General features: G+C 38.3%; 1 protein-coding gene across 1 annotated transcript in view; it reads left to right on the forward strand.

The window, feature by feature from the left end:
* Window positions 1-429: 429 nt before the first annotated feature.
* POLQ (DNA polymerase theta) overlaps window positions 430-13105 on the forward strand; it is a 127496-nt gene continuing 114820 nt past the window's right edge. Inside the window, exons 1-5 of the mRNA XM_047791315.1 lie at window positions 430-728; window positions 1224-1403; window positions 3960-4090; window positions 5166-5322; window positions 7229-7337. Of these exons, the coding sequence (XP_047647271.1) occupies window positions 548-728; window positions 1224-1403; window positions 3960-4090; window positions 5166-5322; window positions 7229-7337 (758 nt within the window). The 5' untranslated portion in view covers window positions 430-547. The remainder of the gene's footprint in view (window positions 729-1223; window positions 1404-3959; window positions 4091-5165; window positions 5323-7228; window positions 7338-13105) is intronic.

Genomic DNA, 13105 nt, shown 5'->3' on the forward strand with positions numbered 1-13105 from the left:
AAAAATTTTAAAGGTATATTTTCACAAGAGAATCGATTCTTTTATTTCCCAGATTTGTATTGGAGTTTTTTTTGTTTTTGTTTTTGTTTTTTTAACTGGACTGATCCTTTTGAGATTTTTAGTGCTATAGAAAAGCCCTGCCTCTTCAAAGCAGGTCTTTCCCTTACTAGATATTGCTTGGTGAAACGAATAGTGCAACCAGGTAATAAACGGGAATCAGTTTAACTGGAGTTTGTATATGCTGAGTCTGTTTTTTTTCCCCCCGTTTTAATGTAGGTTCAACTTTGGTTCTCTTACAGTAACCAGTAACTGAGCAGAGAGGCTGGAGGTCTGTAACACCGTGGAGAGCCGCTCCTTCCTCAAGTTTCTATGGTGCTCAGGTTACTCTCGCCTCTGAGAACTCTATGGTTCCGGGGCGGGCTGGGAGGCCTGGGTTTGAAAACTGTGGCGGGCAGATGGCGGCCGCATCTGTCACCAGGCCGGGTTTCTCCCGAATAGGAGGGCGCTGGGACTGTGTCTCTCCCTAAACTGCCAAGAAGATTTCGCTATGAATCTAACGCGATGGAATGGGAAGCGGAGACGTTCAGCATCGAGTTCAGACTCCCTTTTGGGAAGCGGCGGTGACAGCTTTGACAGCCCCTTGATCCACTCGGGGCCCGTGCTGAGCCCCCCTGCAGGTCTGCGACGCAGCCTGAAGGACGGCGGCCGCCTGCCAGCCAGAGCTGCAGGTACTCCCCGCACTCCGCGGGCAGCCGGGGGAGGTGGACGGCGCAAGCGGGCCACTTGTAGGGAGGTGTCCTCGCCACGCGGAGCTCGCTTGTTTGCGTGGCCTGCTCGGCTTCTACTCCCCTTCTCAGTTTGTGACTTCGGCCTGGTGGGGCAGGTCACTTTCTATTGACAGCAAGCTTTCAGCCCATACTCAGCCCGTTACTACGCCTGGTAGTTAATAGTCAAGTGGTTTCTGGCTCTTTCGACCTTTGTTTCTGGAAACAACTTAGCAGTTGGCCAAATCTCATCACCTGCAGGGGATTCACTCCTAATGGTAACCCAGTACTCCTTACAGATCCTTATGTTGAGTGTGCTTTGTGTCGGCATGTAGTATAGTCTCTTTCCAACACAGAGAAATTCCAAAACACAGTGGAAGGCTAATTACTGAAGTCATATGTTGGAACTAAAGTTATTCAACTATTAATTCCTTTCTTTCTTTCTTTTTTCCCTAAAAGGGGAATGCAAACAAATGTTTCCTGATGATCAAATGGACAAGCTGCTATTGGCTAATTGGGGACTTCCTACAGTGGTTCTGGAGAAATATCACAGTTTTGGTGTAAAAAAGATGTTTGAATGGCAGGCTGAGTGCCTTTTGCTTGGACAAGTCCTGGAAGGAAAGAATTTAGTCTATTCAGGTATTCAAATTTGTGCAAATTTCTCTACTATTTTTAAGACATTGCGAATTTAAAGGATACTCATTTGAGATAAGGCAGATTACATAGTTGAGTTTCTTTATAACTGGAGAAAGTTGGGTTTGTTTTTTGTTTTTGTTTTTGTTTTTGTCTTTTTAGGGCTGCAGGTGCAGCATATGGAAGTTCCTAGGCTAGGGGTCGAATCAGAGCTGTGGCTGCCGGCCTACACCACAGCCATAGCAATGCAGAATCCATGCTGTGTCTGTGATCTACACCACAGCTCACGACAATGCTGGATCCTTAACCCACTGAGGGTGGCCGGGGATCGAACCCGTGTCCTCATGTATACTAGTCAGATTCGCTGAGCCATGACAGGAACTCCCTAGAGAAAGTTTTTAAATATATGAGAAGCAGAGTTTCATCATATGTGTACTTAAATTGTATAAATTCTAGTACATGGTTTTTGGGAGAAGTTGAAAACCCAACAATTTAAAGAGAGCTACCTGCCTCCCATTCCTCTTAATAGACATATAGCCCAGAGTGAGTGTGCAATGGGAGATGTAAATGTGCTCTCCCCCTCAGGTGATCTCAGTTGCTTTTCAGTGTGGAAACATTATACATTATATGTTTATAAATTGACCTGCATATACAGAATTGTACACACAAAATCCTGTGTAATGTACTTTATGGAAGATTCATATGGACTTTCAAGGGCAACTTTTGACTTATGTAATTTTTAACCATCTGTGTTTAGTTTACTGACTTTAGAATCCAGTTACTTGGTAAGATGCACTTCCTATTATCAGTTTTCTCTGAAAATGAGTCATCCAGAATTTTCATTACAGCTGCCAAAAATAATTAGAGAATTAACTATCAATAGATATAAGTTGAGGTTGTGTAACCTTGTCAGTTACTTGAGAGAGGGTGGAAGTGGGGGGAGAGAGAGAGCGCACGTGAGCTCGAGAGAGCGAGCACAAGTCCTGAGTGCTTTTGGCACATAGGAAATACTCAGTGCATGCTACCTAGTGGCAGTTAGTAATAGTGGTAGAATGGCCTGACCATTTCAGTTGCTTAAACAAAAATTTGGGTGTCATTCATAACTCTGGTCACCACCTCACATTAATTAATCACCAAGTCCAATCTCTGTTACCTCAGATATCTTGATTCTGACCACCAATCTGTTCTTAGGTCCATTACCTAGGTTACTATCATCTTTCTTCTGTTTTATGCCGTAGCTCTGTAACTAGTTTCTCTTTTCTTTCTCCTCTTGATTTACTCCTGCAGCCAAAATGATCTCCATAAAGTACAAATACGGGAGTTCCCACATGGCCCAGTGGGTATTCTTCGTAGTCACTGCAGTGGCCCAGGTCAGTTCCATATGCCCTGGGTGTGACCAAAAAAAAAAAAAAAAGGTGCAAATATGATTTTGTCACTCCTTTTGGAAAACTCACTAGTCACTCTGCATTACTTTCAGGATAAATTCTTTTTTTTTTTTAGGGCCACACCTGCGGCATATGGAAGTTCCCATGCTAGGGGTGGAATTGGAGCTGCAGCCGTCCGTCTTCGCCACAGCCACAGCGATGCCAGGCAGAGCTGTGTCTGTGACCTACACCACAGCTCATGGCAATGCTGGATGTTTAACCCACTGAGCAAGGCTGGGGATTGGACCTGCATCCTCATGGATACTAGTTGGTTTTGTTACCACTGAACCACAGTGGGAACTCCCAGGATAAATTCTAAACTCCTTTTATGGTGGGGTTATAAAACTCTTCTTCATGTGGCACTTTCATAACTCTTTTACAGCCCTCCACTTATAGTTTATATTTCAGACTTACTGAATAACTTATTATCTTCTGAATATACCAGGCTTTCCTCTAGGCCTTTGCACATTTGCTTGACTTTCCTTTTTCCCTTCTTCATAAGTTCCTTTTTCCCTCTTCATAAGTTCTGTTTCCTTTCCATAGCTTCCATACAGCTCTTTTCCCTCAACTTCTATAATAGTTCCTATCACAGTATATTAAAGCTGTTTATCCCCTTCCTCAAAGCAGGGCTTTTAAGTATTCAGTACTTAAAGGAAAGTATCTTTAGGTATAAGCTAGGTATTCAATATTATTCATTATTTATTACTGATGTAAAGATTTAAGTCTCTATTTTCAGCGTGAAAGTATTTAGAAGGCTGGCTTAAAATCAGGGGCATTTGGAGTTACCGTCGTGGCTCAGTGGAAACAAATCCCACTAGGAACCATGAGCTTGTGGGTTTGATCCCTGTCTTCACTCAGGGGGTTAAGGATCTGGCGTTGTGAGCTGTGGTGTAGGTCGCAGATGAGGCTAAGATCCTGATTGCTGTGGCTCTGGTGTAGGCCGGCAGCTGTAGCTCTGATTTGATTAGACGCCTAGCCTGAGAACCTCCATATGCCGAGGGTGAGGCCCTAGTTGGGGCCTTAATGCTAGGTTAGCATTAGGCTACATAGTTCCTGGATATGATTTAAAACATTTATTAATGCACTATATCAGATACTACTACTTTCTGTGAAAACCTTTTGGAATAACATGTTTCAGCTCCTACAAGTGCTGGAAAGACTCTTGTTGCTGAACTACTTATTTTGAAGCGTGTTTTGGAAATGCGGAAGAAAGCTCTATTTATTCTGCCCTTTGTCTCTGTGGCTAAAGAGAAGAAATACTATCTCCAGGTAATGTTCTGTACTAAGTTTGAAGTTGTGAAAGAAGCTATGTTAGTTGAAAGTTAAACTAAAAAAAATTATCATCGGAGTTCCTGTTGTGGCGTAGTGGAAGCAATTCCGACTAGAAACCATGAGGTTGTGGGTTCGATCCCTGGCCTCGCTCAGTGGGTTAAGGATCCGGCATTGCCATGAGCTGTGGTGTAGGTCGCAGACTTGGCTTGGGTCCTGTTTTGCTGTGGCTGAGGCGTAGGCCGGTAGCTGTATCTCTGATTCGACCCTTAGCCTGGGAACCTCTGTATACTGTGAGTGTAGCCCTAAAAAGCAAAAAAAAAAAAAAAAAAAAAAGAAAAGAAAAAATTAGCATCAAAGTCCTGCTGCATTTGACTTTTAAAAACTTTTCTTCCATTATTCAAAATACTAGTCTTTAGTGGGATAATGAGAATATGCTCCTCATGAAGTATAAATTTGTTTCTGAAAATAATACATTAGTGTTAAAGAGCTGGTTCCCTGCTTATTAGATTAAAAATATTAGTGCTTTATACAGTACGAAAAAAAATTGTATTGGGGAAATAATAATAAAAAAATTTAAAAAATTAGTGCTTAAGGTAGTTTTCCTTTAATTTTAATTTCTATGGAGAAGTCTTAGAACTCATCAGTTAAATATGCCTTTCTATTTGATTCTGTCTTTTTTTTTTCTTCTTCCTTTTTTTGGCTGTCCCATGACACATGGAGTTCCCAGGCCAGGGATCAGATCCGAGCTTCAGTTGCAAGCCAAGTCATAGCTGAGGCAATGCCAGATCCTTATCTCACCGTGCTGGGCTGTGGCTCAAACCTATTGTGCCACAGTGAGAATTCCTGCTTGATTCTGTCTAAACAGAAAATCTCTATACTGAATTTTGTCATTCTAAACTCTGTATTTTTAGTATATTATTCTAAAAAGAACCAGTGTGCCTTGGCCAGGATAACTAACAGTAATATGATAAGTGTTTTTGGATACTAATGTATATGTTCTTGGAAAGAACCAATTTAAAATTCATGAAATGCAAATATTTTCACCTGTATTATTACTTTTTACTCTATTCAGAGTCTATTTCAGGAAGTAGGAATAAAAGTAGATGGTTATATGGGCAGTACCACTCCAACAAGGCATTTCTCTTCTTTGGATATTGCTGTCTGCACAATTGAGAGAGCTAATGGTCTGATCAATCGACTCATAGAGGAAAAAAAGATGGATCTATTGGGTGAGCAAATACAGAATATGTATATACTTTCTCCTGCTGTTTTTTGATAGAATGGAGTGGAGCTGTTGTGATTTCTCTGTGTCTTAGGTTTTATTCTCTTGTCTGTTATCTACTTCTGAAGGTAAGAATTGGCATCTGTAAAGTTAGGAATTCTTTGTTAAAAAAAAAAAGTTTTGCATGCTCCTGATGTTATTGACTCTTCTTCTTTGTGTTTTTCCTTGTATGTTTTACAAAACATAGAGGATATCTTTGAGCCCTCAAGTCGTTTCTCATTGCTTCTTTCTGTCTAAAGTTTACCAAGAATAGAAGAAACACTCTCCCATTTCTGTAATTACTGTATATATGTATTCTTCATCATATTCTGGTACTATGGCATCTAGATTAGGCCTAGACCCAGAAGCTACCATTTAGCAGCAAAATAGTAGGGAGCTGCAGAAATTGGCACTGTATTTGAGCTTGGGACTTTTCTACTTAAACCTTTTTTTTTTTTTTTTTTAAATCACTTGGGAAAGCCCACTATGTAGACATAGCAACAGGAGGAAAATAGTTATAGAAGCTGCAAGCATATCAGTTAGCTCATCACTCATTGTGATCCTGGTGAACTTAAAATGCTAGAGTTAGGGTAGGGTGGGGTAGGGATCTGGAATGAAATCAAGGATTAATGAGACATGGGCTCTGCTCTGTAAGTTTTGGAGAGAGAGCTCATATTCATCACTTTGTATCAGAATTGTCAAATTTTGTTGTATCAGATTAAGTGTTATATCCAGTATTCCTAGCAGAGTGCCTGGCATGCTAGGTGGAATAAATATTTTTTTGGATGAATGAATGAATGTTGAAATAACTCATCATACAGTATAATTTGGAAATAGCTTACTGATGAGGAAAGAGTGCATCATGTGTTCTTAGGAAACAGTCTGAAATATCTTCTGGGGGGGGATTTGTTGGGCAGACACCAGTGTACGTGGAAACTATGATGTTATGAAAATGTTTAACTTAAGAAGTTATTGATTGATAACAAATGCTCAGTAACTCTCTATCTATCTATCTATCTATCTATCTATCTATCTATCTATCTATCTTCTTTAGGGCCACGCCTGAGGCATATGGAAGTTCCCAGGCTAGGTGTCTAATTGGAGCTGTAGCTACACCGCAGCCACAGCAACATCAGATCTGAGCCGCGTCTGCAACCTATACCACAGCTCATGGCAATGCTGGATCCTTAACTTACTGATCGGGATCAGGGATCAAACTTACATCCTCATGGATACTAGTCAGGATTGTTACTGCTGAGCCACAAAGGGAATGCCAATGCTCAGTAATTCTTGAGCATTATTCTAAGTGTATAAACTGCTTAGATTCTCCAAGTGGGGAGAAGGGAATTATAATCAAATTTATGTTTTATAGTAAGGTGAGTCACTAGTCTACCATGATCAAACAAAAACATCTCTTAAAATCTTTTATTTCTTCTTGACCTGACTCTGTTTTTCTAAGCAACTTGCTAACATCAGTATGGTTACCCTGGCTGTTTTTCCCATAGAAAAGTCAACCCACTGAATAGTTGTCATAGATGTCTTTGATTCTTATTGTCCATGTATTTCTACAAGGTTGCCAATTAAAAAGTGTCAGAGTAATGAGAGGCAGTTTTCTCTGAATTAGATCTGACTTAGCTAATCACTGATTTTTAGATCCAGAATACATTGTAGTAAGACCACTTATGATACCTGAAATATTTTAGAAAGGAATTGTCTATTATATGGAATCTGATTTTTGTCTTATGGTTAGAAATTCGCATCATCTACAATGTGTTGTAATGACAGCTACTTATTATATGAGATACTGAGTCTTTTAAAATTCTTCCTTGAATTATGAGTTTCATTAAAACCTAGTATCTGGAAAACCTCTTTAGGAATGGTGGTGGTGGATGAATTGCATATGCTGGGAGACTCTCACCGAGGGTATCTGCTGGAACTTTTGCTGACCAAGATTTGCTATATTACTCAGAAATCAGCATCTTGGTAAGTACCTGAAATTACTAAGTTCCTAAGATTCTGAACAGTGTTGAGAAGGTGTTTGGAAAAGTGCATAGTAAGTAGGAGTTAAGTAAATCAAAAGAGGATAGTACTTATTTAGAAAAAGCTCTTGTATGGCAGTTCATTTTTGTTTCGCAAGAAGTACTTAAGAATGACTGATTTTTAGATTATTTTGGAAACCTTAAAAACATTAAATTTTTGACTGCTAACCAATTTTATGACAGAATTTTTAAAGTTTAGTTTTTGTTTTTGTTAGCTATATACACATCTTATTTAAGTAGTTAAGACTAATTATGAAAAAAAGCATTTCTTTATTCTTTACTTACCAGAGGTAACTACTTTCAACTTTTATAGCTTTTAAAAAATTTTATTTACAGTGCTATCTTTAAATATAGCTACTTGAGTTTTTAGTTTTAAAGATTGCATATTGACATCTTCCTATGGAAGATGAAGATATAGCTTTTTTTAATATTCTTTACTCACCCTACCCAATCTCCTCCACCACCCACCCCTACTCTCTCTTTATCTTCACATTATTTTCCCATTTTCCAAATATATTTATATCTTAATTTTGTTTAGATAAATATTTAGTGTTACACTGTAATGACTGTATAAGTGTCATTATCAACAATTGTGTCAATTGTACTTGAGACATGTACAAGTCAGTGAGAAGAAAATACAGCCTAATGTATCAGTGGGCAAGGAACTTGAATAGACATTTATAAGGTGTCCTGATGGTCTCTAAACAAGAAATGACGCTTATTCTCATTACTAATCAAGGGAATATAAATTACCTCTTTCTTCAAAGAGATATTACCACATACTGTCCAAATGGCTAACCTATTGATAATATTAAGTGGTAAAAAGATGTGGAACAATAAACACAGATGAAATTCCAATTTCACCATTTTTATTCAACATATTATTGGGAGTCTTAGCCATAGCAGTCAGACAAGCAAAAGAAATAAAAGAAATCCAAAGTGGAAAGGAAGAAGTAAAACTGGTACTATTTGCAGATGACATGATACTATACATAGAAAACCCTAAAAACACCACCAAAAAACTACCATAGCTCATCAATAAATTATGTGAAATTGCAAGATACAAAATTAATATACAGAAATCTTTTGTGTTACTATATACTAAGAAGAAATTATTGGAAAGAAATTAAGAAAATAATCTGTTTTATGACTGCATCAAAAAGAATAAATATCCTAGAAATAAGTCTAAGGAGGTAGAAGACTTGTACTCAGAGAGGTACAAGACACTGATAAAAGAAATTGAAGACACACAAACAGATGGAAAGGTATGCTGTGTTAATGGATTGGAAGGATCAATATTGTTTTTTTTTTTTCCTGATTTTTGAAGAGTATTATATTTCTTTTTTTTTAATGATTTTTATTTTTTCCATTTTAGTTGGATTTCAGTGTTCTGTCAATTTTCTACAGTACAGCAAAGTGACCCAGTCACACATACATATATACATTCTTTTTCTCACATTATCCTCCATCATTCTCCATCATAAGTGACTAGATAGAGCTCCCAGTGCTATACAGCAGAATCTCATTGCTTATCCATTCCAGAGGCAATAATTTGCATCTATTAACCCCAAATTCCCAGTCCACCCCATTCCATCCCCCTCCCTCTCTCTTTTGGCAACCAACAAGTCTATTCTCCAAGTTCATGAGTTTCTTTTCTGTGGAAAGGTTTATTTGTGCTGTATATTAGATTCCAGATATAAGTGATATCATACATATGTGATAGCATATGGTTGATACAGTTTGGTATCAACAAAAAATGGCATAATTTTGTTCTTTTTTATGGCTGAGTAGTATTCCATTGTGTATGTACACCACATCTTCTTACTCCATTCATCTGTGGATGGACATTTAGGTTGTTTCCATGTCTTGGCTATTGTGAATAGTGCTGCAATGAACATGCAGGTGTACATGTCTTTTTCCAAGAAAGTTTTGTCCAGATATATGCCCAAGAGTGGGATTGCTCTATCATATGGTAGTTATATATTGATGTAACTCCATACTATTTTCCATAGTGGTTGTACCAATTTACATTCCCACCAACAATGCAGGAGTACCCTTTTCTCCACACCCTCTCCAGCATTTGTTATTTGTGGACTTATTAATAATGGCCATTCTGACTGGTGTGAGGTGGTACCTCATAGTAGTTTTGACTTGCATTTCTCTAATAATCAGGGATGTTGAGCATTTCTTTTTTTTTTTTGTCTTTTTGCCATTTCTTGGGCCGCTCCCGCGGCATATGGAGGTTCCCAGGCTAGGGGTCTAATCGGAGCTGTAGCTGCCAGCCTAAGCCAGAGCCGCAGCAACACAGGATCCGAGCAGCATCTGCAACCTACACCACAGCTCACGGCAACGCCTGATCATTAACCCACTGAGCAAGGGCAGGGATTGAACCCGCAACCTCATGGTTCCTAGTTGGATTCGTTAACCACTGCACCACCTCGGGAACTCCTTGAGCATTTCTTCATGTGATTTTTGGCCATCTGTATATCTTCTTTGGAAAAATGTCTGTCTATTCAGGTCTTTTGCCCATTTTTCCAATGGGTTGTTGGTTTTGTTGTTGTTGAGTTGTGTAAGTTGTTTGTATATTTTAGAGATGAAGCCCTTTTCAGTTGAATTGTTTGGAAATATTTTCTCCCATTCTGTGGGTTGTCTTTTTTTTTTTTTTTTTTAATGGTTTCCTTTGCTGTGCAAAAGCTTGTCAATTTGATTAGGTCTCATTGGTTTATTTTTGCTTTTATTTCTGTTGCTTTGGGAGACTGACCTTAGAAAATATTTGTAAGGTTGATGTCAGAGAATGTTTTGCTTATGTTCTCTTCTAGGAGTTTGATGGTGTCTTGTCTTATACTTAACTCTTTAAGCCATTTTGAGTTTATTTTTGTGCATGATGTGAGGGTGTGTTCTAGTTTCATTGAATTGCATACAGCCGTCCAGGTTTCCCAGCGATACCTGATGAAAAGACCATCTTTTTCCCATTTTATATTCTTGCCTCCTTTATCGAAGATTAATTGACCAAAGGGGTCTGGGTTTATTTCTGGGTTCTCTATTCTGTTCCATTGGTCTGTATGTCTGTTTTGGTACCAGTACCACACTGTCTTGATGACTGTGGCTTTGTAATATTGCCTGAAGTCTGAGAGAGTTATGCCTCCTGCTTGGTTTTTGTTTCTCAGGATTGCTTTGGCAATTCTGGGTCTTTAGTGGTTCCATATAAATCTTTGGATTACTTGTTATAGTTCTGTGAAAAATGTCATGGGTAATTTGATAGGGATTGCTTTGAATCTGTATATTGCTTTGGGTAATATGGACATTTTTATATTAATTTTTCCAATTCAGGAGCATGGAATATCTTTCCATTTCTTTGCATCCTCTTTAATTTCCTTGATTAATGTTTTATGGTTCTTAGCATGTAAGTCTTTCACGGTCTTTGGTCAGGTTTATTCCTAGGTATTGAATTTTTGGGGGTACAATTTTAAAAGTTATTGTATTTTTGTATTCCTTTTTTTTTGTTTGTTTGTTTTTGGCTTTTTGCCTTTTCTAGGGCCGCTCCCACAGCCACAGCAACTTGGGATTTGAGCCGCGTCTGCAGCCTACACCACAGCTCATAGCAACACCAGATCCTCAACCCACTGAGCAAGGCCAGGGATCGAACCTGCAACCTCATGGTTCCTAGTCGGATTCGTTAACCATTGCGCCACAATGGGAGCTCCTGTATTCCCTTTCTAGTATTTCATTGTTAGTGTACAGAAATGCAACTGATTTCTGAATGTTAATCTTATATCCTGCTACTTTGCTGAATTCGTTGATCAGTTCAAGAAGTTTTGGGTTGAGTCCTTAGGGTTTTCTATATGTAGAGTATCACATCATCTGCATACAGTCACAATTTGACCTCTTCTCTTCCAATTTTGTTATCTTTTATTTCTTTTGTTTGTCTGATTGCTGTGGCTAGGACTTCCAATACTATGTTGAATAACAGTGGAGAGAATGGGCATCCTTGTCTTGTTCCATAATTTAGTGGGGAGGCTTTCAGCTTTTTTCTATTGAGTAGTATATTTGCTATGGGCTTGTCATAAATGGCTTTTATTATGTTAAGGTATGTTCCCTCTATACTCACTTTGGTAAGAGTTTTATCATGAATGGATGTTAGGCTTTGTCAGTGCTCTTTCTGCATCTATTGAGATGATCATGTGATTTTTGACTTTTCTTTTATTAATGAGGTGTATGACATTGATTGATTTGTGTATGTTAAACCATCCTTGTGAACCTGGGATGAATCCCATTTGGTCACAGTGTAGGATCTTTTTGATATGTTGTTGGATTCGGTTGGCTAAAATTTTGTTGAGAGTTTTTGTGTCAATATTTATCAAAGATATTGACCAATAGTTTCCTTTTTTGGTAGTATCTTTGTCTGGTTTTGGCATTAGGGTGATGTTGGCTTCATAGAATATCTTTTGGAGTATTTCTCCTTCAACCTTTTGGAAAAGTTTAAGGAAGGTAGGTATAAGTTCCTCTTTGTATGTTTGGTAGAATTTGCCTGTGAAGCCATTTGGTCCTGGACTTTTGTTTGTAGACAGTGTTTTTATTACATATTCAATTTCATTTCTAGTGATCTAGTGGTCTGTTCAGTTGATCTACTTCTTCTTGATTCAGTTTTGGCAGGCTGTAAGTCTCTAGAAAGTTGTCCATTTCTTCTAGGTTGTCAAATTTATTGGCATATAATTGGTCATAGTATTCTCTTATGGTTATTTGTATTTCTGCAGTATCTGTTGTGATGTCTCCTTTTTCATTTCTTATTTTGTTTTATTTGGGTTTTTTTTCTCTCTTCTTCTTGGTGAGTCTAGCCAGAGGTTTCTCAATTTTTTTTACCTTTTCAAAGAATCAGCTTTTAGTTTTATTAATTTTTTTCTATTGTTTTTTCAATCTCTGTTTTATCAATTTCATCTCTGATTATGATTTCCTTCCTTCTTCTGACCTTAGGTTTTGTTTGTTCTTCTTTTTCTCATTCATTTAGGTGGGGGTTAAGTTGTCAATTTGAAATTTTTCTTTTTTTGAGGAAGGCCTGTATAGCTGTGAATTTCCTTTTAAGCACTGCTTTTGCACGTCCCATAGAATTTGAATGGTTGTATTTTTTTTTTCCTTCCTTGTCTTTTTTTTTTTTGTCTTTTTCCTTTTCTGGGGCCACTCCCACAGCATGTGGAGATTTCCAGGCTAGGGGTCGAATCGGAGCTGTACCCTCCAGCCTATGCCAGAGCCACAGCAACATGGCATCAAAGCCATGCCTGCAACCTACACCACAGCTCATGGCAACACTGGATCCTTAACCCACTGAGCAAGGCCAGGGATCAAACCCACAACCTCATGGTTCCTAGTCAGATTTGTTAACCACTGTGCCATGAGAGGAACTCCATTGAATGGTTGTATTTTCATTATCCTTTGTCTTGAGGTATTTTTTAATTTCCTTCTTGATTTCCTCATTGGCCCCCCCCCCCCTTTTTTTTTTTTTTTTAGTAGCATGTTGTTTGGTCTCCATGTAGTTAGTTTTTTCTCCTTTTTGTGTGGTTGATTTCTAGTTTCATGCCATTGTGGTCAGAGAAGATACTTGAAATAATTTCTATGCTCTTAAATTTGTTGAGGTTAGCTTTGTGCCCCATTATGTGGTCAGTCCTTGAGAATATTCCATGTGTACTTGAGAAGAATGTATATTCTGATTTTTTTTTT

Source organism: Phacochoerus africanus, chromosome 1 (genome assembly GCF_016906955.1).
Source record: "Phacochoerus africanus isolate WHEZ1 chromosome 1, ROS_Pafr_v1, whole genome shotgun sequence".
NCBI lineage: Eukaryota > Metazoa > Chordata > Mammalia > Artiodactyla > Suidae > Phacochoerus > Phacochoerus africanus.